Source organism: Phycodurus eques, chromosome 15 (genome assembly GCF_024500275.1).
Source record: "Phycodurus eques isolate BA_2022a chromosome 15, UOR_Pequ_1.1, whole genome shotgun sequence".
Lineage (NCBI taxonomy): Eukaryota > Metazoa > Chordata > Actinopteri > Syngnathiformes > Syngnathidae > Phycodurus > Phycodurus eques.
The window spans coordinates 21,376,026-21,399,905 of NC_084539.1; the positions used below are offsets into that span (position 1 = coordinate 21,376,026).

A 23,880-nucleotide genomic window follows, 5' to 3' on the forward strand; every position below is an offset into this window, starting at 1 on the left:
AAGACTTTTATTACAATCTTTCCTCCGTCAGCCTTTTCCTTCCTTCTCCAGCGCTTCGCAACTCGCCTTCACCCGGCGAGCTGTCAGCCTGAACCGTCGGGCACATAAAAGGCCAGCTGAGGTTTAAATAAGTGGCAGGATTAAAGGCCTCGGAGAGCGTTTCGAGCCGGAGAGTAATCCCGCGCTATTAGCCGCTTCCCAGGCTCGACGGATGCTCGCCCGCGCCTTCTCGTCAAGAGCCGGCGGCCGCGTGTGAGCGACGGGCCCGGGGCGGCCGTCGGCCACCGGAGCGCCTCCCGCGTCGAGCCCGCTCATCATCATCATCATCATCATCATCGTCATCGTCGCGGTTGAGAAGGGGGGTCAGCGAGGAAACGCAGGCTAAAGCGACGCGTTCGCAGGGCGGTGCGGTTCAGTTTCTATCTGCTTGAGTATTTATTTTTCTGATGACTTTTTACTTCTACTCCTGACAATTCACGCACCCCCCCATTACGGCTATTCCCACACACTTTTGCACCGCACCCGTAGGCGTAGCGTGCGGCCCCCGAAGCCCCCCGTCTAATTGGCCGACCGGCTAGCGCTAACCTCCCCCACAGGAGCAATAAAAGTATCCTATTCTACGTCGATTACTCTCGCTGTCCTCTGGCACGTCCCCGCAGTCACTTAACCAACGCTTGCAAAAGCCTCGGTCAACCCCCTCCCCCCCAGGACCTCCCGCCACTCGCCTGCCTTGAGAGCCACTCCGACATTCCTTTATGCGTCCAAAGAACCTGGAAAAAGAGTCCCAAGAATTAAATAAAAGAGCCGGCCCGAATTCAAAGGTCTTGAGGATCGACATGCTCAATATTCCCACAATACTCCGCTCTAATTCCCACGCAAAGAATTCCAGTAATGCGTGGCGGTACCACATGGTATCCCACCGCACATCTTTTGGGTTTTCTCACCGCATTCCCGTACACAAGGGGGCAGAAGCACAATTAGAGGGGAAGAAGCCAGCGTTCAAGAGTTCTTAAGTGCCTGCGTTCCGCACACGATCGACTTCAAATCCAAAGCACTGCAAGAATAAAATGTATGAGTCCCGGAATTCACACGAAATAGCTGCTTCAAACCAAAATGGCTAATTTCTTGGTCAATTTCAGGCATGGGTCCTTGAGGCGTTTTGGCGCGTCCTGTTATAATAGACGTCGACACAGTTTTCTGCCCATCGGTGGAACTGCTGTCGAGGGCTCACGTTTTCAAACTTCCCACTGGACACCACTGTGTGGCTTTTGGTCATGTAGGTGAAATTCATCTGAATAATCAGTAAAGCCGCGCGTCAGAAAGCTTCATTAGCAAACCTTTTAAGGCTACGTCACATAAAATTGGGCTCGAGGGCTCAGAAGGAGAATCTAGTTCTAGACTTTGGAAAGAGGAGCTTCCGGACACAAAGCAGGGAAACTAAAAGACCTGAATGTCAAGACGGGTCGTGTCCAAGACAGACCTGAAGCTCAAGACCAAGATTATGATGGTCCAAAGCTACAGAAAGAAGAAACGGATCTGATGTCTTCCATCTTAGATTAGCTCCCTTGACAAGCACAAGAAAGAAGTTTTCTTTGTGCGTAGAAAAAGATGCTGCATGCTTTAGTGTAGTTCCTAATCCTGCAACTGATATTGTGTTCATTGGTACTTAGTTTTCACTGATTTTATTGAAGAGAATTCATTGATTGACGTTGATAGCTACATTTTAAGACTGATTCATGGCAAGCCCCCCCTCCCCCTCCCCCTCCTCCCTTTTTTGGTAAAAGCACACTGCAAAGTTAATTAAAGAGGTTTTCTAGTATTCTTAAGTGTGAGAACCTTTGCCAGCTCCGGACGTACCTGACAGAATGAGGCCAGTGGAGGTCTTCAGGCGGGCAGATGCTTCCAGGTGCTGACGAAGGCGGTGGGGATGAGGGAATACGGCACTGTGGTGATGCTGTTCCACGCATCCAGCGTGGGGTCGTAGCAGTCTAAGGTTTTGCAGCGCTGCGTGCCAAAGTAGCCGCCCACCACGTACAGTTTGTTCCCCGAGGCCACCGCCTGGCAGCTCATGCGCTTGGCCGTCACGTCGCCCACTTTAGTCCACTGGTAGCTCTCGCTGCTGAACTTGTACGCCGAGCACGCCGAGAACTCGGTGTCGCCGCCCATGACGAAGATCTGGTTGCCCAGGACGGCGGCAGCTGTGTAGCGCCACGGCTGCGGGCACGACGCCGGCACGGTCCAGCGGTTCTCCTGGGGGTCGTAGCACTGCACCTTGGGCAGCTTGTCGTGGGTGACGCCGGTCCCCCCGAAGGCGAAGAGCTTGAGCTTGACGCTGACCACCGCCGCGTTGCTCACTCCCTCCCTCAGGGGCGCCACCATGGTCCACTTGTTGGCCGCCGGGTCGAACTGCTCCACTTGTTTCAGCGACACCGAAGGCGAGGCGGGGAGGCAGCCGGTCGCCGCCGTGTGACCGCCGACCACGTACAGGCAGTGCTTGAGTTCGGCCGAGCCGTGGCCGAACCTGGCGATGAGCATGGGCGCCGCTTTGGACCATTCCTCGTGGACCGTGTCGTAGACCCACACGTCTTTGGAAACGCCGTTCTCCGATCCCCGTCCCCCCGTTATGTACACCTTGCAGCCGATGGCGCAGGCGCTGAATTCCTTCCTCGGGCTGGGAATGTCCGTTTTGGGAATGATCTCCTTGGCCTTCTGGTCCACCAGGTACAACTTGTCACACATGAAGGTCTGGCCCCCGAGTAGGAAGAGGGCGTGGCTGGTCTTCCGGGGCCTGGCGCACCGGCTGTTGACCACCCCGTCGTTCTGCAGGATCCTCAGCTTACACCGGATGGCCTCGTCTACCAGCTCCTTGCTCCCGGCCTGGGTGTTGATCAGCTCCTCGGTGGAGACGTTCTCCATCAGAAAGATGGCAGGCAGTAGGGCCAGGCGGACCGTCCCGAGGAGCTGGGGGAGGTCGCGGTGGCGCCTCTCCAGGTCATAGTTGATCCAGTTCAGGGCGGCCTCGTACACCAGCCGCTCATCCTCGGTCTCCAGCTCCTCGTGGGACAAAAGCTGCACCACCATGTCTTTGGGCAGCTGGAGGAAGTCTTCAGTCTTGCAAATGGCAGGGAAGTTGCTGAGGCACATGCTCCAGGAGAGCTCTGACAGCTTGGTGCAATGGTGGGCGTCGGAGAGCAGCAGCATGCCCAGGCAGTTGGACGGGTGAAGGTTCCTCTCCAGGAATTCTGCGCAGGCATCACGGATGTCCTGGAACTCCAGCATGTCGCCGGCCTCCAGCAGCGACTCTGCGTTCTCCTCGTTGATAACCACCCGTGATGTGTACGCGTAGTCCAGCAGCAGCTCCAGCACCTCCGGGTGGACCGAGTCGCGGAAGTCCACCTCGCTGGCCTGGCTCTCGCGCAGCCCGCCGCTGAACATGGCCTCGAAGTAGCGGCTGCAGGCGGCCAGCACGGCGCGGTGGCACGGGAAGGAGCGGCTGCCGGCGTGGAGGAGCACGTCGGTGAAGAGACGCTGCTGCCGCAAGGAGTTGAGGTGCATGAGGACGCTGTCGGCATACGATGACTTGTGGAAGAGGTAGATGTTCATGGAGCCGGTGCTGGCCCGGGACTTCCGGTTCTCGTGGACGCACACAGACATTTTCATTGAATCCTGTAAATAAAAACAATGGGGGGGGGAAATCTGATGATAGTCTACTTAAAAATGATGATTATTATCCAAAACCCTGAAGGCCACAGTCACGCGTGAACGTTTCTCAGAAAATGGCAAGGACGGCGTCGTCTCCCGAGAATTCGAAGCATCGAAACAATTCGAGGTGACGACGAGGTAGACAGACGCGCATGAAGGAGACGCCCGGGATTCCAGATGGCACTCAACTATTAGGCTCGACCCCTGAGTGGTGTTCTCACTCGCTGGCATTCCAGGTATGCGTGTAGTAAAAGTTCACACAGCAGCTGGTTAGTGTTTAGCTTTGCCGGGTGCTAACAAGCGCTTTGATGGCAACAAGCATGCGGAGACAGGATGCAAAGAATTGCCCACCACTATTTGCGGAGGATAGAGACCGAGCCTTGCTGCAAATAGTGTAAAAACGAGGAAATGACACCCCCGAAATGTTTTTTATAACCACCTCTAACAATAACTTAAACTGTGAATAGACCACCAACTGTGGTCCTAAAACACTACATCCTCGTCACTGATATAACATGGTTATTTTTCCTCGATCGTTGAAATGTACTCCAATGTTGGTTGTCACGTTTAACAGTAACAATTTCTATGAATGAACAACAAGTCAAGTCGCGAATAATAATTTGGACGGAACAAATGTTGTAGTTCTGCACGCATGACACTCTACGACGTTTATGTTCCAGATGAAGTTGTCACCGCACGCATCCACGCTCAAGAGGAACTCTCTCACAAAGTGCAAAAACCTCAGCCTGACAGGACCGGTCGCATTCCAGCGACGACAAAGGTGGTGACGCGTCACCTCGTGGCCTCTGGCTCTGCTAAGACGAAAACCACACACACACACACACACACTGCACCAATTCCTCACCTAACTCATTCGATGAGAAAAACCCTTGCTGGTAAATACACACTTCATCATCGTGTTACAGCCTCGCAGAGCGCAGACCTCCACCAAGGCTTGCTCAACATCCATTCATGCATTTTCTATCGCGCTCGTCCTCGTGTTATTGGACTGCTTGCGGGGCACGTCGAGACATTCACACCCGTGGACAATTTAGAATCAATGAAGCTAACAAGCTTTGGCCGGAGTTGGGAGTCCACCCCCCGAAACCCGCGGAACCGTTAAGGTCGACGTGCTAACTACTCATCCACTGTGCCGTCTTGTCTTGATAAACATCTTAAGAGCTGAAAGGATGCCGGAACAGAGCACACGAAAAGCGGGTTTATATGTTGCATTTACACTGTTGCTCAATCGGGATCAAATCTGAATTCAGTGCTTTTGATTAATATAGGCGGCGTTCTTAAGGATGAATGAATACGTTCAAACAGCTGTAATTGCTCTTCGGTGATTGAAATCATTTCCTGCTTTTTTTTTTTTTTAATGAAAAAAAAAAACAATCTGCGGCTTATAGTCATTCCCACGCTCTCAGCTGGCAGATCTTTCTTTTTTTTTTGGAGTGAAAATAATGTTCCAAGTCATAGGCAGGGCGGTTTTTCTGTCAATTATCAGTTCAATCGTGGTTTGTTCTGTCATCGCCAAACATGACTAATGGACCCATGAGCTCATCCTAACAATCCACAAGCATTCGGTCCACCAAAGTATTTTTTTTTTTTATTATTATTTTTTTTTAAATGCACAGCCGGTGACTTTTTGAAGTATACGGCCGAATACATGCGAGCAGATGAGCATTTTGTGTTAGGAATGATTATCGAACGCTAATAATATTCCGCAAATGCCAACAAACAACATCGGGGGAGCCCCAGTGAGGAAGCCTCTGGTCGCCGTCTGAATGCAAACTTGAAATCATTGCCAGGTGTCCACAATCGCGGACTCAGGAAGAGGGACGGGAATGTAAAGGGGGGCGGGGGGGAGGGGGGCGTTTTATTCACAAGTAAACATGGGGATCAGATGGGTTCACTTGGAAGAGACAAAAAGGAAAAAGAGCGGACACGGCGGCGTCCATTGATCAGCATCGAACCTCCTCTGGATCTAATTTAGCTTCTCCCGCCAGCTGTCCTCGCACACGCGCCCGCCGAAAACTTCATTTACTCACCGGCGACACCTGATGGCGCCATTTTATTTTCTTGGGGGGAAAAAACATGGACGACACCTCACGTTCTCTCACAGGACGTACCGATACCGGCACACCACCAAACAAAAATGTCACAAATAGTATATACGGAATCTCTTGCTAATAGCAACAACAAAAAAAGGGAGTAATTGAAACCCCCCAAAAAATGTTTGAACTGTAGATATACCGCAAACTATGATCCCAAAACACTTTATCATTTCAAACTCATCATACAACATGTCGCTTCAAATTAAATGGCTTCTAGATAATTTGATAGATTAAAAAATGCCAGGGAAGATGCCAGTGAAGACTCTTCGGAACTTACCACTTACAACCCAGGCTAAACCCCGACAAACAGAGCTTGTCCCTCATTCAAGATGTATCACGTCAACATACTTCTTTATAGCCAATTACTGTGCCATTTTCCTATTTAGACAGGGCTTTTGTTCCAGAAAGAATACAAAAACGAGGTTGAGGTTTTTTGTTTTTTTTTGGGGGGGGTGGGGGGGCAGACAATTGGAGATATGTTCCACAGAATAAAACACACAAATAGGTCAATTTTTGGGGCTAAAAAATAACGAGCGATAACATTTTCGCTCAATTCCATAATATATATATATATATATATATTTTTAAATTTAGATCATGGTCACACGACGCACTAGTGGTTAGCACGCTTGCCTCTCAGTTCTGAGGTTCAGTTCTTTTCCAATCTCAAGTTTAAGGATAAGCGCCATCGGAAAGGGATCGATGGAATTTGGATCATTTTTGAATAACCAAATGGGAACAGCCGTGGAATCATGTACTGTAACCGCCTGTATGTAAAGTCAACGTATTGACACGATGGCCAGATTTGAAGTGACTTGTTATGAATTGAATGGCTTTTATTTAGCCATTAAAGACAGCAAATCTATTAGATATTAAACTTTGAACACTATTGCTATTTAGTCGCCGATATGATTCGATATTTTGGAGGAATGCAACCTTTTGCACCATTTTAAAGGCTCCTGTCGGCTATAAGGTTATGAATTTAGCACATATACACGCAGATAAAGAATAAATAAAATATTATCACGATCATGATACATTCCTAATAGCGCCTTGCGTCTGAATATCTCTCCTCAGTTGCATGTATAGTTTTAGTAATATCCGTCTTTCCAACTTTGTAACAATGTAAACAAATGCCCATATTAATCATTTCTGCGTCTTATTACGTGACTAAATATTTGATGAATTCCTACTCGCGGTTGCTCTTTTGTTCCTGTTGCTTTGCATACTGTATAATAATGATGCAGAGTGTAAATATCGCTGCTCGCTATCTGTCAGGTGATGCTAATAATACTATATGGAGAGTAGTAGAAATGTAATCATTCAAAAAAATAATAATAATAACGAATCAAAAAAATGATAGTCTCGTTTACCTCTTCGGGGCAAAGCAGGAGTTCAACCTCGCCCGTGGAATCCCTCGGACATTCCCGCGGTGAGAGAGCCACGATGCGGCCGCCGTGCTCGCCTCCCCTCGGTTCCCAACCCGGTCCCACCGATCCCGATCTGGGTCCAGACCTCCGCGACGTGACTCGGGCGTCCGGGATGTCGGCGATGTTGAGGAGGACGCCGGTGTGCTCGCGTGGTTTCGTCTCTTGTTCTCCGGCGGAGACTTGACTGACTGAGCTGGCTCTTGCTTCGCCTGGATGCTTTGGGCTGATTGGGCGTGGTTGCGGCGGGGGGCTGGGTTTGGATAGCCCGTGGTGGCCAATCAGGTGGGAGTGGGCGGGAGGAGGGGGGAGGGGTGTTGGCATGCAAAAAACAAAACGTGCGGTCGTTTTACTACACGCGCGCACACACACACTGTTTACATCTGAAAGAAAATAATGTCGTTCCACTTGCCATGGGAGCAAATCCAACATTCAAAACTTCAGCGCTTCTATTGGTCTGTCATGGACTTCTTATTTTTTTAAAAATATATATTCAGGCCAGAACATTGAGTTTTGGTCTGGCATAGATATTGTCTGAGCTGGGACGGATTAATGCCATTTCAATTATTTTCAATGGGCAAAATTGAATTGATATACGTGTGAATTGAGTTACAAGGTTGGTCACGGAATGAATTAATGAAACTCGTAAATCAAGATGCCACTGCATATACTTTTTGTTTGGTAGTGTGTCATGTGGTTTTTGTCATGTAAAATTTGCATTTGGATGGGAAGACGTTGCTTTTGTCACTTGCATTTCTTGGAAGAAGGAAGAAAAATACATGTGGCAACAGTGACACCCAGTGGCCAATGTGATTGATTTCAGAGCGTGAAACACATAACAACGTCACTGAAATGAAGCGACACACTCCAAAATACGTTTATTTGTTTCTTCGCGAGCACTAAACAAGAGAAGCAACGACAAGTTGTCATTCTTGACGAGCCGTAAGAGAAACTGCGATCCCTTTAAAATATGACTTCCGCCTCGGCAAATTTACTTCCGCTGTGTCATCTTGGCTCCGCCCATTAGACGTTGCCGGGCCTCCGCTCGCCGTCGGGGTCTCGTGACTCTTTTTCGGTCCTTTCGGCGGATGATGTTTTCTCCCGTCAACGTTTTCGTCCTACTGGTGGTCTCGTCCTCCTGCGGGGGGCTCCGGCACGACGCCTCGCTCGACGAGGAGCTCGCCCGGAGCCGACAGCCCTCCAAATGGGGCTCTTTGTGGCCGCTTCCCCAGCGAGTGGACGCTTCGGACCTGACGTTCACGTTAGCCGCCGCCAGCTTTCAAATCTTCGACGGCAAAACGTCGTCGTCGGAGCCGAGCTGCAGCCTGTTACAGAACGCCTACAGGAGGTGACATTGGTAGAATTATTTTACATTTTTTTAAATTGTATTGTATTTTTTATTTTCATTTAAAAAAAATTAATTACATTTTAATTCGATTTTTTTAAATTAAAATACTTTATTTTGGTTATTTTATTTTTATTGTATTTTTATTTTTTTTATTTTATTTTATTTTTGTATTTATTGTTGTTATTATTTTTTAGTGTTGCCGGTCGTGGCAAGTAACGAAGTACAAATACTTTGTTTTAAATGGAGACGATACCAGGGAAAAAAATCTATTAAAGTACATTATCGAACTATGAATAATCTACCTGTACTTCAAAGTACAATTTGGAGAAGATACCTTGAAAAAAAATCCAATAACGAAATACAAACATTTAAAAAGTTGGTTTTTTTTTTTCAGGTATTTACTCAATTTACAACAGAATATTTTTGCTTTGTTACTTCCCAACACTGGCAAACATAACGATTTAAGCATTTTTAATGTCAACCAGCGCCACACATTTACACAACCTGGCACAAAACTCGGTACCCCAAAATATACACAAAGATAACAAAGACACAAAACAACCTAAGAAAAATAAAAATCAATCAAAACCTTCAGTTAACCAGAAAATACTCGCTGGCCAGAAGGCGGAGCACAATTTACTTCATAACATTCCAATGGCTACAAAAAGCAACGAAGTACGCAGGAAAGGACACAGTACAATTACAAACTTAACAACAACTGTCGATAGACTCCCTTAATGGAGAGCAAGAAATAGATACTGAACAAATGCACAAAATACAAGCACAGCAAAAAACTTGGCAGTCGCATCACAATACAATAAGGAGGATTCAAGTCAATGATAAGTAAGGACAAAGTCCAAACTTACAAGTACAGACCACTAATGCGTCTGCTAAGTACGCGTACCAAGTGTCCTGGTTATCGACGTAACGTGTTACAAACTATCCGGCATCGCTGTGGGTGACGCGATAATCATTTTTTTCGGGGTGTCTTCCTTTACAGGTACTACAAGTACATTTTTGGCGAGGTCAAAACAAAATGGCCACGCAAAGACTCACCGGAACTGTTGGGGCTGGCGGTGTTGATCACAGACCCGGACTCGGAATGTGACCGATATCCCAGCGTGACGTCCGACGAGTCGTGTAAGTTCGCCGGTCGCTAAGCTGCGCTCGCTTTATTTCGCTGGTGTGCAGCTGCCATATGAAGCTGTATTGTACCGAGCAGCCAGGACAGGACAGTCGTTTTTGCCGCGTGTCTACGTCGGACTAGGATCCATTTCCTGTTCTATGATCTGCCACTGTGGTCGCCTTTTCTTCTTCTAATACCATAAACGTATTCAAAGTGCTTGCTTACACATCATATCACGAGATGACGCCACTCATAAATCATGTTTGTGTCTTCAGATGAACTGTTGGTGGTTCAGCCCTACGCAATCCTGAAGGCGCCTAAAGTCTGGGGCGCCTTGCATGGTGCGCTGCTATTTCCTTTATTTTATTATTATATTTTCTCTCTAGCAATCTCTGCAACGTGTGTGTGCCTCGTGAGTCAGTCAAAGTTGCTGAAGCTCTATTTCATAATTCAAAAAGAGGAATGAGGAGGCTAAGATTTCATAACAAAAAAAAAAGATTTGCGTTAAAACGGTTGAAATAAAAAAAATAAAAAAAATAAAAAGAAAATGAAAAATCTTATGCAAATTTGTCATTTTTGTTTCAGTCAAGATGGCTTTTGTCTGTTTTAAGGTCTGGAAACATTTAGTCAGTTGGTGTACGAAGATCAATTCGGAGCAGTAAGTGGACTTTGTTAGGCTGAAAATTAATTATTGAATGAATGTTCACAATGTGTGTGTGTGTCGTTCATTCTTTCATTTGTCAATTCCTCCCAATTAATTTTGTGTGTTTCACCTTCGCGTTCATCTTCCCAGAAAAGTGTCAACTTGACCGAAATCAGCGACTTCCCCCGGTTCGCACACCGAGGCGTCTTGCTGGACACCTCGCGACACTTTCTACCCGTCAAAGTCATTCTGGACAATCTGGTATGCAAAAAGAGAAAAGCAAAAAAAAAAAGTATCAATCTAATCTGTTAACTTTTTCCAAAATATTTCGTTGACTCCAGGAAACAATGGCAATGAACAAGTTCAACGTCTTCCACTGGCACATCGTTGACGATCCGTCCTTCCCGTACCTGAGCCGAACGTTCCCGGACCTCAGCCAGAAGGTCGGCGGTTTTATTAGGCTTACCGTAGCTAGCCTCGTTAGCTCAGCGCCACGGACAGTAACAGTAACGAGGCCTCACATTCGCAGTAGACCTTTTTAATTGTCATTTCGTTGAACAAGCTGTGATCGGCAAGTCTGCATTTAGAGGGTGTGTGGCTTTGCGACACGCGAATGATGTCTTTTCGCGACTTTCCCCTGCAGGGGGCGTACCACCCGTACACGCATGTGTACACGCCGTCCGACGTGAAGATGATTATCGAGTTTGCTCGACTGCGGGGCATCCGCGTCGTCCCCGAGTTTGACACGCCGGGCCACACGCAGTCCTGGGGCAAAGGTTTGTGTCCCTCGCCAGCCACCGTCCTCATCGTCAAGTGGTCGTTAGAAACGTCTCCGGTCCACAAATATAGTGAACCCCAGCTATTTGTGGGCATGGGGACCAGGATGACTAGACTGAATAGAAATTTGAATCAGAGTTTTACTCAGATGGTTCTTGTCTTATCCGTTTCACTTTTTTATTGTCTAAAAAGCATCCGGACTTTCAATCCCCTCTGCGCAGAGTGAGGCAAGAGGCTTGAGTTTTACAACACAAGAGCGTTAATACATTTGGCCTCTCGAGTTATTTGCAACACTTTAAATTGGTTAATAATGGGTGAAAATAAGAGATGACAGGGACAGGCCAGTAGTATGAATTTGTGAAAAAATATAAATTGACCAAATTTGGACATACAAGGTTTCTGCCCAACAGTGATGATGATATATCATGTATGAGGAGTTTGGTTCTTGACCTGGATTTGAATTTTGAATCAGTACTTTTACCAGTCGTCTTTTACGCAAGTGTCAACTGTTGTTCTGCCCATTGTTCTCTCATGGCTTAAGATAGCGTCTTTTGTAAATTGACACTATATAAGTACATTTGACTTCATAAAATTGGTTAATTGAAATGCATTTGTTAACTGTATCTCATTAAATAGTTGCTCAATTGATTTATTGTAGCTGTTCTGCGATGCTTTAGTGTAATAAAGGTTATGAAACGCGCGTCTATAGACTCAAGTACGGCAGCGTTAACAATGGCACCTCTCCCTAGGACAGGCAGATCTTCTAACGCCGTGCTTCGCCGGCTCCGAACCGTCGGGCAGCTTCGGCCCGGTCAACCCAATTATCAACACCACCTACGACTTCATGAGGCGCCTCTTCCAGGAGGTCGCCGCCGTCTTCCCCGACGACTACGTTCACCTGGGGGGCGACGAGGTGGACTTCACCTGCTGGTGCGAGCAGCCCGTCACCCCCCCCCCCCTGCACATACACGAACGACTCCTCTGCGACACACTTGACTCGCCGTCTTCTCGGCTTTTCAGGAAGTCCAACCCTGACATCCAGAAGTTCATGGAGCAGCAAGGCTTCGGGAAAAACTACAGCAAGCTGGAGTCCTTATATATCCAAAGGTGGGGATGGAAAATGTGACACCAGGCTGAATCGCTGACAATAAGTATCAATGCCTCTTATTTGATGTAGACTTTTGGATATCGTGGCCTCCACCAAGAAGGGTTGCGTCATCTGGCAGGAGGTCTTCGACAATGGTGTGAAGGTAAATGAAGGATTGAGACTCAAACGAGGCATATTTTGCGTTGTTTTTCGCAATTTAAAAGGGTTCCCACGGGTCTAAATAACATGTCCGCGACTTACGTTTGTCAAACTAGCCCAAGAATTAAGAATTACAGCACAAACTCGAAACTCTGCGTTTTGAGAGCTCCGGTCTCATGAAAGTAAGCAACCCTGTCTTATATGCTTCGTAAGCAATGTCTACCGTGGCTAACACTACTGCTACTATGTCAGGGTGAAGTAGTCTTTTCTTTGCGCGCACACACACACACTTGGTTTTCTGCACGCACCCATAACCAACATCAATAGCGTCACTCGCTTAGCGTTTCGGTGGAGAGGCACCCTCGCAGGCAACGGAGAGAGGCTTACTTGGCACCATCTGGTGGACTGTTATACAAAATCAATCAAGCCTTCAAAAGAAACCTTTTTTTATTTCCTATCGCACCTTTATTTCAATCTCAAAGGATCATTGAGGGCAACCCTTAATTGTGAATTAATTCTCGAAGACGTAATACAGAAATGGAAACAACTACAGAACAAACATGATTAAAAACAGATACATTTTAAAGCAAACTAGTTTTGGAGCATATCATTGAAATGTTACCTGGTAACAATTGTGTTGAGTTTGAGTTGTAGTGATGTGATTCTCAAAATGGTACAAGGGCTCCCTCCAGTGGTAAGCAAGGAATCACTGCATTAAATGTTCAAACTTTCTTTTTTTTTTTTTTTTTTTTTTTTTTTTTTTAAGTACAGTTCAGTTATATTTCACTTTTAAGTTCTATACACTTGCATTTCATCTGTTACAACTGTTTATGTTCAAACATTTATTGAGGTACTATTTTTATTTGACTCGCATGCATTTTAATTGAATCATTATTTAAGTACAGTCTAAGTACGCCTATATTTAAGCGCAGTGGTAATGGTCATACTGTGTAATGTTAAAGTGTTTTACAATAATAATATAAATATGCTTTTTAGAAATCAAACGACTGCCATGTTTATAATGAAGTTAGGCTACGCCACTGTTTTTTAATGTTGGTCATGATGGTACAATGTACTTTTTTGAGGTGGTACTTGGTAAAATGTTTGAGAACCACTACTGTAAAGCATTCCAGGAGTATGAGCACTAAACAGTTATTATTCCAGCAGTTTATGAGTAATTGGTATCGTATTCTATTTCACGCGATACAGTCGAGCTGTACCTAATAATAAAGCTTCCTGTTAGTGTAGCGAGGTACAAGTGGCGCCACTAAGCTTGACACGTTGCAGCTCAAGCCGGAGACGGTGGTGCACGTGTGGATGGGCGGCGCCGACTCCGGCGAAGAATTGCACAACGTGACGGCGGCCGGATTCACCGCCATCCTTTCGGCGCCCTGGTACCTCGATTACATTAGCTACGCCCAAGACTGGCTGAAGTACTACAAGGTGGAACCGCTCAAATTCAACGGTCAGTCCGAGCTGTGGCGGCGTCAGGCTTCTTCAACAGGCTTCATCTTAAAAGTGCACAGGCGTGACGGGGACGTTAAGGAAGACGAGGCCGTTTAAGCTTTGTCGCAGGGGTGACCAAACCTTTGCCGGAAATTGGAATGCTACATAAGAAGCAGTCAAAAAGTTTTAAAAATGGAAATGAGATTGGAATTAGCCTCCTGAAAAGTATTTTCTTGTGTTGAATGAATCTGTATGATTTATGAGTTTCACTTTGAGAATTGCAGTGCTGGAATGCAATGAACTCGCTTACAGTGTTCGAATTGATGGAAATGCCTTAGGGAAGTCCACTTAGCTTGATGCTAACAAACAATGCAAAACGCCATAGACAGGCTAAAGAATAGCATCTGTGCCGCGGTGGTATAACCCTTTAAGCTATGGCTATTTGAACACAAGCGATGGAGCAGCACATGTAGACAGACAATGTAACTTCTCACAAGCATATATTCTTTCCCTTCTCCAAGAAACGACAAATATTATGGCATCTTACTGAAAAGTTGTGCCCGTCTCCATGTATACCCGAATGTCTGTATTATACTGCCCACAGGTAGCTAAGGTGGCGACACCCACATTTAAGCACTTCAAAATGTTCTTTTTCGTATGAGCCGAGGGCCGTAAAACAATTTTGTGGCTGGCTGCAAATAGCCCACCGGCCAGACTTTGGACACCCTGCTCGATGACATGGCCGCTTGTCTTGTGTGTGTTGTGTAGCTGAAGGCAGACACACTCATCCACGTGTGGAAAGGCACCCGGCAGCAATACCAGAATGAGATGGCCAACGTCACGGCGGCGGGTTACCGGGCCCTGCTGTCCACCGCCTGGTACCTGAACCGTATCGCCTACGGCCAGGACTGGCGGGACCATTACGCCGCAGACCCGCAGGACTTCCAGGGTGTGTGTCCCAAAATACAGCCAAACCTCTAAAAAGGCGCAAACGCAATCCGTCCCTCCTCAAGCTGCTTTAACATTTCGTTAGCCTAATAGCATATTTGCCAAAGTCATATTTGAATGTTATTTTGGAAAACAAGAAAAAACAACTCATTCAACAAACGAGTCAAGTGAAGTCAAATTTATATGCAGTCATGGAAAACATCAAAAGGTCGGCCTTGTTTCTTGCTCATTTTAGCGCCTGCTACAACCGAAGGTATATTATGACAAAAATGCAGCTGATTTCATATATTTTGTCTACGTAAGTCGTCTTTTGGAACGATTGTCACATATTGAAGCAAAAGCAGATTTATTAGGAGCTATCCAAAACCTTGACTCGCATACGAAACGTTACGACTGCTCCTGTGCAAAGTGTAAGCCTGTTGAAAGAAACCGGGGGGGGGGGGGGGGGGGGTTATAATAAACGTCAGCGTAGTTAAATCCTCTCGGTTTTTCCTAAATAGGAACCGAGGAGCAGAAGAAGCTGGTGATCGGCGGAGAAGCCTGCCTGTGGGGGGAGTACGTGGACGCCACCAACCTCACGCCGCGACTCTGGTACGAAGTTCCCATTTGGAAAAAGTCTCTTTGTCTGTATCGAAATGAACCATTCCAACTTCAAACTCTCATCACTTCTTCCGCTAACAACCCAGGCTAAAGTCAGTGCCTACAAACAAATCCATACAAAGCTTGTCTTTCAGTAAGATGTATCCCTTCATCAGAGTTCTTGACATCAATGTACTACTTTCCTATTAGACAGGGCTATGACACCATCTTGGGGCATTTGTGAAAGAGCAAAAACAAACAAAACGCAAATCGGTGAGTTTTTCAACGAGTAGCTGGGGATCGGTTCCACGGGGAAAAAAATGAGAATAGGTGAAGTCATGAATCGTGACTTTCAAATATGCGGGGGATATGGACCCTGCCAAAAATAGTGAACATTTGCCAAGAATCGAACCCTCCAAAAAAGCTTCAGAATTGCCTATGGATGCCACAAGAGCGCAGAAAAGCACGTTTTGTCTATATGAAGCTCCTCAACTAACTTCAGCGTAGTTCCCAAATAGGTAAATATATGAATGTGACCACTGTACCACCAATGTACCACTGCTGTGATATAATTACTCATCTGTCGGGTTTTGCTTGAACAGCAGCATTGTCGCCAATGGAATTATCGTATGATTATGACCAGGCCTCGCGCCAGCGCCGTGGCCGAGCGGCTGTGGAGCGCCAAGAACGTGACGGACGTCGACGACGCGTACGACAGGCTGTCCTCGCACCGCTGTCGCATGGTCGAGTGAGTGCCCACGCTTCCGTTTTTCCGCTTGGAGAAAACTGAAAAGTGCATTAAGGATTATTATTTCCCCCCCGGCGTCGGCGGCAGGCGCGGGATCCCCGCCGAGCCGTTGTTCTCCAGCTACTGTCCCCACGAGTACAAGGGAATCTGAGGAGGAAGAGGAAGACGCGGAGGGAGAAACTGAGGCATCATGTGTGGCGTCGCATAATGAAGGCACCTTTTTATTTTTGAATACACACACGCGCTCTCTGATCAATGCACTCTTTTGTCATTTTTGTAAGACTGAATATAAATGCTGACAAATTGACTCTGTATACCGTTCTTTTTTTTTTTATTACGATCATTAAAAGCACTTCAAGTGAGCGGTTAGCACGTCTGCCTCACAGTTTGGAGGTAGTGGGTTCAAATCCGGCCTCCTGTGTGCAGTTGATGCTCGAGCGGGTGTTCTGCGGGTGCTTCGGCTTCCTCTCGCATGGAAACCCTGACTCAAGTCCAGAGTCATAGAAGGTTCTTGTAGCCACGCCTTCGGTCCAAATCAGCAGCCAATCACAGCAAGCCGGCCATTCGCTTCAGCAGCGTGTTCTGCTCGTGCTCGCTCATGGCCTCGTACGTGTCGAGCTCCAAGGAGAAGGTGGCCTTCCCCGAGGTCAATGTTCGCAGGACTGTGGAATAGTCCTTGCGTGGTTTAGAAAGAGCACAAAACCAAAAATCTGTGAGTAATTCAACGAATAGCTGAGGATAGGGAGAAAAAAAAACCAAAACATCAACGGTTGAATTTGTGAATAGTGAACCGCAAAAACGAAGAGAATTACTCTCCTACGACATTTGGCCCCTGGCCGTAAGCTACCAGTTGACGGAGCGACACGCAGATCTTGGAACTCACCCTGGTCTCCGCCAAGGGCACGCCGGCCAGCAGCACCTTGTCGTCCTGCCGACTGCGGATGTCCCGGACCGTGCCTCGCCTCTGCGCCAGGTCGCCCAGCACGGCGCCCAGGTGTTGCTCCTCCACCGTCACCTCCATGGACATGACGGGCTCCAGAACCTGCCCTCCGGCCAGCCTCAGAGCCTTCACAGGATGGGCACACAGCTGTAGATTTGCGTCGGGAAAAGACGCCCTTTAAAAAGCGCCGCGGCAAGACCCGAACCTTCAGCACGCAACGAGACGCGCAGGCGGAAACCATGGCCGGAGAAGTTCCCGCTTCCATGTGGACGCGTTGGATCAGAGTGGACACGCCCTGTAGAGGGGAGCCCAGCAATGGACCTGGAGAAGCCAAGACAAGAATGCCGAACACTAATACTGTTCCACGCTGGCAGTCAATGCACGTAAGGTACGGAATGAAACCTCCCAACATCGGCGGGAGTATCTGAGGCAAGATGGCATCTGTACAGGTACAAGAAACACTTTCACACTGTCTCTCAATGTGTCAACTGTGTGTAAGTAGTAGTACCAATAGTTGGTAGTATTACCGAGGTAATACCCCCCCGTACCAGCTTTCTCACTAACACAATATTTGCAAGTCAACTTTGGTCTCAATTGTCCTGACAAACTCAAATTAATAAAATAATAAAATCTCCTCGCCCGACTTCAAAGACTGTGCTCACCTTGGAGGTAGGAGCTGTGCACTCCGTTCTCCACCGCCTCCCTCATACCTTCCGACAAGGTCCCGGCGGCTTCCTCCGCGAACGTCACTCGACGGGACCCGTCGGCGCGGTCGCGGTCGGGTCGGACGGCCAGCTCCACCGTCACCACGTGTCGCCTCTCGCCCACCGCGCGGTCCAGCGTGTCTGCGTCACAAGCGACACAGAGGCCGTGGCAGCAAAGCGACCGGGCCCGAATTTCAGGGGCGGTCAAATCGACGTACCGACGGCGGCGGCCCGGTGGAGGACGGTCTCCCGGTACGCCACCCGCAGCGGGCCCAGGTGGGTCTCGATGCCGTACTCCCTCCGGATTCGATCGTGGATGATCTCGATGTGCAGCTCTCCCATGCCGCACAAAATAGTCTGAGGATGGCACAGCGGAAGGTTCAGTTGGCAGCGCCTTTCACACAGGGTTAGGTTTAGTCTTGAGTCTCTGGAAAAGCGGTGCTTCGGAGGTGCGTATGTGACAGATGGCAACAGTTGCTTTCGACAAAACGGGACCTGAGAAGTGAGTTTCCACCATAAACGTTCACACAGCCTACTTCCCACCTCTGATACTTTGTCGGAAGACAGAACATTAGTGGATCAACTTCTAGATATTAAGGTATTAAGGTAAGGTATTAAATCTTAGACCCATGTCCTGGCTTTCCTTATTCACATACCCGCCTTCCTGCCTCAGATAGTACCGGAGAAGTCGGAAAATTTGTGGCGTGTTTCATGCGAGTAAAGGTTAGGTTTGACTGGCAGTGCGAAAGCGATGGAATCGTGGCTGATGCGGTCATACCTGTCCGGAATCCGGGTCAATCCGGACTTTCAGACTGGGGTCTTCTCTCTGGAGATTGTTCAGCGCATTCTCAAGATCTAGGTGGGAAACAAAAACAGATTGCGGCGAATAGCGAGTCACGGCGGGAGAAGCCTCACTGGCAAACTCACCGGCCTGTTTGGCCACGGTGGGGGGCTCGATGGTGCAGAAGAAGACGGGGTCGGGGACCTCCACCCCGGAGAGGACCGCGCCGGTCCGGCCGTCGGTCTGCGCTCGGCGGGCGGCGGCGGCGGCCGACGCTTTGGAGGAGACGACGGTGTCGCCAGTTACCGTCTTAGAGAGAGGAGAGAATGCGTTCGTGTGCGCCACATTGAAGGAAGGACGAGGCGAAGTTCACCTGCTTGAGTCCGACAGCGAGGGCGATGTTTCCCGCCGTCATCGAGGGGATTTGCACGTGTTGGTCGGCAAAAGGCACCAGCAGTCTGCTCAACCTTTCGCTGAAGAGGAATGTAACAAAGTACAAATACTTTGTGACTGTACTCACATTGATTTTTCAGGTATCTGTACTTGAGTGTGTGTGTTTTTTTTTAATAAAAGTCTGCGTGCAATTATTTTTACAGCAGCGCTAATCGGGACGTACGTGCTGTTCCTGTTGATGTTGTGCATCGCCGTCTGCGCTCTCAGCGTTCCCGAGTAGATCCGAAGGAAAACAAGCGGGCCGCGCTGCTTGTCGTGGAGAACCTTGAAGGCCAGAGCGCACAAGTCGTCCTTGTACCAGCGCCTGTACGGAGCCCAGAAGTGGGAGTAACTCTCATATCTCCAAATTTGGTCCATTTCATATTTTTTTCACAAAGTGGTACTATTGGTCAGTCCCCTGTTAATTTTTACAAATTATTGATCAATCTAAAGTATTGAAAATGGCTTGAAAACGATGCAATGTTAATCACTGCCAGCCTTCCCAGTTCACATGGATATTTGACTTCTAAAGCCGTCAATGGCGGTGAATGTGTTAATGGATCGACAAACATGCCAGTTTTTTTGTTTTTTTTTCCTGAGATGTGATCTTTTTGGATATGCGAGGATTCTGCCTGACACCAGCGATATGAGCAAGTCATAAGGAAGTCCAGTTGTAATCTTTAAGTTTCAAGCAAGTCCCAAGTTATTGTGGCAAAAGTATTGCAGTTAGTCCAAGTCAAGTCGAGGGGGGAGCATATTTCACTCACACCAGGTCGTGGGGCCTTTCGTCGGGGGCCGGCAGGAAGGCGGTGATGGCGTCCAGGAGCGGTTGAACGCCTTTGTTGCGTAAAGAGCTTCCGCAGAGCACCGGGACGCCTTTACGGGCCAGAGTGAGCCGCCGCACCGCCTCTCGGAGCTGAGGACAAAACCTTGTTTAGTAGGCCTGCGACGATAGCGCTCTCTGGGACATTTGGGAAATGGAGTCCCTGAAGCACATTTGACTTTGCGTCGAGCATGGCAAAAGTTTGACAACTTGCCATAAAAGTCGAAACCCTAATGTTAACAGTTTGAAATTTCAGCCCGCAAAAGTGATTTCCACATCGCGGCGTGAAATTTGGTAGACACGTCTATCATCTCCAGACAAAACAAGTCTCAAAGAGACCTTACTGGAAAGACACAGGAAGTCTGCCATTTTAGTTTGAAGCGGCAATTTAAGGGTCATGCTGGCCATTTTGACACTAATTAGTCAGAAGCCCGTTAAACCAGTTTCATTTAACAACATGACATTCGAGCGACATCTCTACGAGTAGACCTACAAAAATGTCTCAATAAGCAATGCCCGAAAACACAGAAAGTCTGCCGTTTTGCTTCAATGCGACCATTTTAGGGTCATTGGATGGTTTTGTCCAATCGTTATAAGATTTAAACCAATATATACTACACTGATGGACAAGGCTAAATCACATGATGGCCGCACAACTCACTTTAATGTAAGGGACAGCGTCAAAATTGTCACTGAAGTCGCTCAGCAGCAGTTCGGCAAACTCATCATCCAGATCTGCAACCTGAAAGTGGGAATAGAACATTTACTTTCAAGTAAGGATGGATACAGTACTTGACTGTAATCCACTCAGTCGAAATGTTTATAATTGGCTGTATTCATAGTTTAAAGTAAATATATCAAAAACTATGAACCCAATACCTTTGAATAGAATTTGTAACTCAATTTACATTAGCCTTCAAAATAAATGACTGACGGGTTATTCGATTGAACAAAAATGCACCAGCAAAAACACAGGTGGCGAAGACTCTCTGTAACGTTTGCTACCAACCCAGGCTAAACTCCGAAATACAAACATCTTCATCCAGTCTAGATGTATCACTCAACATACTTCCTTGACACCAATGACTACTTTCCCATTAGCCTGGCCTTTGCCGCTATCTGGCATCACCTGCTCAATTAAAGCCATTCGGGCCTGCCGGACTTCCCGCAGGAGTGCCGCTTCCTCCTGCTGGGACTCGCTAAGGCGTCTGGTTTCAAAAGCGCGCCCGTCGTCCGTCGGCTCCCACGTCAGCCTCTGATTGGTCAACAGGTCGATCACACCGGAGAAGTTCCTGCCTCTGCCGACAGGAATCTACAAAGCAGGAGAGCTGAATCAGCTGTACAATACTGCATTTCCCCAAATTGTGACCTCCACACTTCAATTAAATATTAGCTGCTTCATCCACACCTCAAGTAGAGACCTTGTTTTTTTCTAAAAAAAAAAAAAAAAAAAAGAGTGGTGATTCCATTTGGTGAGTGTAATTAAGATTAGATTGTTTTTTTTTTTACTTTGTGTTGCTAGCCAAAATTTAGGGTATGAGCGTGCTTCACATTAATCTGCTGCTCGAGTGAAGTGGGGTGGGGGGGGGAAACGAGAGCCGCATTCACTGATGCGCTTTCGGTCGTTTATTGAACGGAACATGCAGCCAAACACGCAAATGAAAATGAAAACACTTGCAAGGAGCATGGCGCAGATGTAGCCATATGGAAAATATTCAGATTTTACGGGGGGGTTATCCTTTTTATAAAAATGTTGGTAACTTTTGAAAAAAAAAAAAAAAAATGTAATTTAAGTATTTTTGCATAAATGTTACCTACCTGAAGGAGGACCGGATTGGCTTTCAGCTTCTGCCTGATGCTCTCCAAGGAGAAATTGAGGCTGAAAGAAAAACACTTTTTTTTTCTTTCTACAAATCCATCCATATATATATATATATATATATATATATATATATATATATATTTCAATCCGTTTTAAAAAGAATGTTTCAGTGGATTGTTCCGTTACTCGGCTGCGGGCTTGTCCATCTTGTTCAGGAAGCAAACGCACGGGACGTGATGCTTCGCCGCCTGCCTCCACACGGTCACAGTCTGAGCCTAATGGAGCCACATTGAGCAGATTAAAACAGTTCTTCTTTTTTAAAAAAAATATGTTTCTTAGCGGAAAGAATGAAAACCTCGACGCCGGCAGACGCATCAAACACGGCGACGGCCCCGTCCAGAACCCGAAGAGCCCGTTCCACCTCCAGAGTAAAGTCCACGTGACCTGGTTTATTTGTGGATGCATATTGTGAAACAAAATACACAAATACTGTGGAAAGAATATCTTAATATTAGGGGGAAAAGTACACAATATTAGATGAAAATTACAAAATATGTCAATCACTTAACACGAGATTAAATGTGACTGGTTTATTCTGAACACAGCCACATCCCAGTAATAAGAGGGTGTGCACACTTGTCCAACTTCATTATCTACTGTAAGCTTTTTCTTTTTATTTACCCTTTTTTTCAATGGAGTTGAAAGTTGTACTGCACAATAGTGGTGGAAAAAGTTTTGGAATTATTTATCATATCATCATTTATCTTCATCTCATTTTTTTTTTTTTAACATCACAAAAAACCTGCATTTGAACAGGGGTGTGTAGACTTTTTATAACCACTATGTTTTCAAAGCTATTATTTACAACAGATTTTCTTTATTGTTCTTGATGCCCTAAAAAAGCGAGTCAAGACTTTTTTACGACAATTGGAAAATGTGGGCCCCATTTGAAAAGCGATATTTTTTGCGTACCCGGCGTGTCTATCAGGTTGATCCTGTGACCCTTCCAGTCAAAGGTCACCGCCGCCGACTGGATGGTGATCCCGCGCTCCCGCTCTTGAGCCATGAAGTCCGTCACCGTGTCGCCGTCGTCCACGTCTGGGAGGACATTGCCAAAAACAACAACAACCACAACAAAAAATTGCGACTTGACGTCATGTTTATTTCCTCCCATCTGCGCACTCACCTCCCAGCGCTCTGATGTAGCCGGCGTAGTAAAGCATCCTCTCCGTGGTCGTCGTCTTTCCCGCGTCGATGTGGGCCATGATGCCGATGTTGCGGATCCTATGACACATTTCGGAAGTCATACAAATGGAAAAAAAAAAAAAAGAGTTATGCAACTAACTAACTAACAACTAAACTAAAATACAACAACTCAGCCTATGAAAGGGGGCTGGGGGGAACAAATTTATTTTGGTCGTATATAAGCCAACCACTGTGTGAGACCACTAAAATAAAATAAAACTACTTTGCCTGCGTTTCCAGTGGTCATGCAAGTGTAAAAATAAGTTAACCACAGGGAGACAACAACGGTAGAGTACAATTACTCAGCCACTTACTTGGACACATCCGGGCTGATCACAGACCGCAGAGATTTCACGTCATCTATAAAAGTGTGGTCATTATATGGGGTCATCCATTCATACATATCAACAGCCAGGTTATTTTTATTTTTTTTACTTGTTTAAGTGTATTCTTAATATTAATGAATACATGAAAATGGCTAGACTCTATAAAATAATTTACCACCAGGAAGAAAGCTGTAATTCCTCTTGAGAAACCTACTCGCGCTCCATCTGCAGCACCGCAGTACCAAGAAATACTTTTCCTGCAAAGGACAGTGAACATCTCACGACAATAAAACACGTATTTAGAATTGAGAGCACGGTTCATAAATTTACCCAAATCATCCTTTAAATAGCCAATGACGCCCGCGTAATATTATCCGTTTGACCGCCTTGTCATTCTTCAAAAGAAGGATTATTTAAACCTGGACTGATATTTTAATGACGTATTCTGGTCGAAAATTAAAAACATTTACACTGAACGCACCATTCCAGTTTATCAAAAGTCAAATTTCTATTGGGTACTGCTCCAAAATACCCCCTCGAAACGGAGACGTTGTATTTGGATCCTTAATAAATATTCACTCCGTAGAAAGTCTTCATTTGTATTTGTTAAATCATACAAACATATTTTACATTTATTATGTCACAAACAGTAATGTATTTTGTTAATAACAATGTTATCCGTGTATTTGAATGTATACAT

The 23,880-nt window shown here is 46.6% G+C and overlaps 3 protein-coding genes across 8 annotated transcripts; 1 reads left to right on the forward strand and 2 right to left on the reverse strand.

The window, feature by feature from the left end:
- Positions 1-730: 730 nt before the first annotated feature.
- On the reverse strand, positions 731-7,423 carry enc1 (ectodermal-neural cortex 1). The gene is made up of 2 exons (XM_061699211.1): positions 7,193-7,423; positions 731-3,666 (listed from the first exon to the last, which is right to left on the reverse strand). The coding sequence occupies exon 2, from the start codon at positions 3,658-3,660 to the stop codon at positions 1,885-1,887; it is 1,776 nt and encodes a 591-aa protein (XP_061555195.1). The 5' UTR covers positions 3,661-3,666; positions 7,193-7,423; the 3' UTR covers positions 731-1,884.
- An 851-nt stretch (positions 7,424-8,274) lies between these two features.
- Positions 8,275-16,496, forward strand: hexb (hexosaminidase B (beta polypeptide)). Of its 3 annotated transcripts, none has more exons than XM_061698735.1 (14): positions 8,275-8,594; positions 9,595-9,734; positions 9,996-10,061; positions 10,332-10,378; positions 10,514-10,624; positions 10,705-10,806; positions 11,007-11,139; positions 11,890-12,070; positions 12,161-12,247; positions 12,318-12,390; positions 13,674-13,851; positions 15,281-15,371; positions 16,003-16,107; positions 16,195-16,496. In XM_061698735.1, exons 1-14 carry the CDS (start codon positions 8,335-8,337, stop codon positions 16,256-16,258), a joined length of 1,638 nt encoding a protein of 545 aa, XP_061554719.1. In that variant the 5' UTR covers positions 8,275-8,334; the 3' UTR covers positions 16,259-16,496. The 3 variants fall into 3 exon arrangements, with proteins under 3 accessions (XP_061554719.1, XP_061554718.1, XP_061554720.1); XM_061698734.1 differs by lacking the exon at positions 13,674-13,851 and adding an exon at positions 14,601-14,781 and having other exon boundaries at positions 16,195-16,495; XM_061698736.1 differs by lacking the exons at positions 15,281-15,371; positions 16,003-16,107; positions 16,195-16,496 and adding an exon at positions 14,601-14,742.
- Positions 16,308-23,693, reverse strand: gfm2 (GTP dependent ribosome recycling factor mitochondrial 2). Of its 4 annotated transcripts, none has more exons than XM_061698732.1 (20): positions 23,511-23,693; positions 23,356-23,437; positions 23,169-23,214; positions 22,796-22,893; positions 22,582-22,707; positions 21,965-22,053; positions 21,796-21,884; positions 21,606-21,666; positions 20,917-21,099; positions 20,449-20,529; positions 19,732-19,880; positions 19,149-19,289; positions 18,906-19,005; positions 18,679-18,841; positions 18,530-18,606; positions 17,970-18,108; positions 17,710-17,892; positions 17,253-17,342; positions 16,991-17,173; positions 16,308-16,769 (listed from the first exon to the last, which is right to left on the reverse strand). In XM_061698732.1, exons 1-20 carry the CDS (start codon positions 23,517-23,519, stop codon positions 16,654-16,656), a joined length of 2,205 nt encoding a protein of 734 aa, XP_061554716.1. In that variant the 5' UTR covers positions 23,520-23,693; the 3' UTR covers positions 16,308-16,653. The 4 variants fall into 4 exon arrangements, with proteins under 4 accessions (XP_061554716.1, XP_061554715.1, XP_061554714.1 ...); XM_061698731.1 differs by having other exon boundaries at positions 16,308-16,782; XM_061698730.1 differs by having other exon boundaries at positions 16,308-16,782; positions 17,253-17,368.
- Between the last annotated feature and the right edge of the window lie 187 nt (positions 23,694-23,880).

Excerpts from the sequence above, each read along its gene's own strand:
- hexb (XM_061698734.1), top strand. The coding sequence starts at position 8,335 with ATGATGTTTTCTCCCGTCAACGTTTTCGTCCTACTGGTGGTCTCGTCC. Across the intron at positions 10,807-11,006 it reads TCCCGGACCTCAGCCAGAAG|GGGGCGTACCACCCGTACAC; the intron begins GTCGGCGGTTTT and ends TTTCCCCTGCAG. Across the intron at positions 12,248-12,317 it reads GAGTCCTTATATATCCAAAG|ACTTTTGGATATCGTGGCCT; the intron begins GTGGGGATGGAA and ends TATTTGATGTAG.
- enc1 (XM_061699211.1), bottom strand. The coding sequence starts at position 3,660 with ATGAAAATGTCTGTGTGCGTCCACGAGAACCGGAAGTCCCGGGCCAGC.
- gfm2 (XM_061698730.1), bottom strand. Across the intron at positions 19,881-20,448 it reads ACGCTGTCCCTTACATTAAA|CTCCGAGAGGCGGTGCGGCG; the intron begins GTGAGTTGTGCG and ends TTTTGTCCTCAG. Across the intron at positions 19,006-19,148 it reads AACATCAACAGGAACAGCAC|CGAAAGGTTGAGCAGACTGC; the intron begins GTACGTCCCGAT and ends ATTCCTCTTCAG.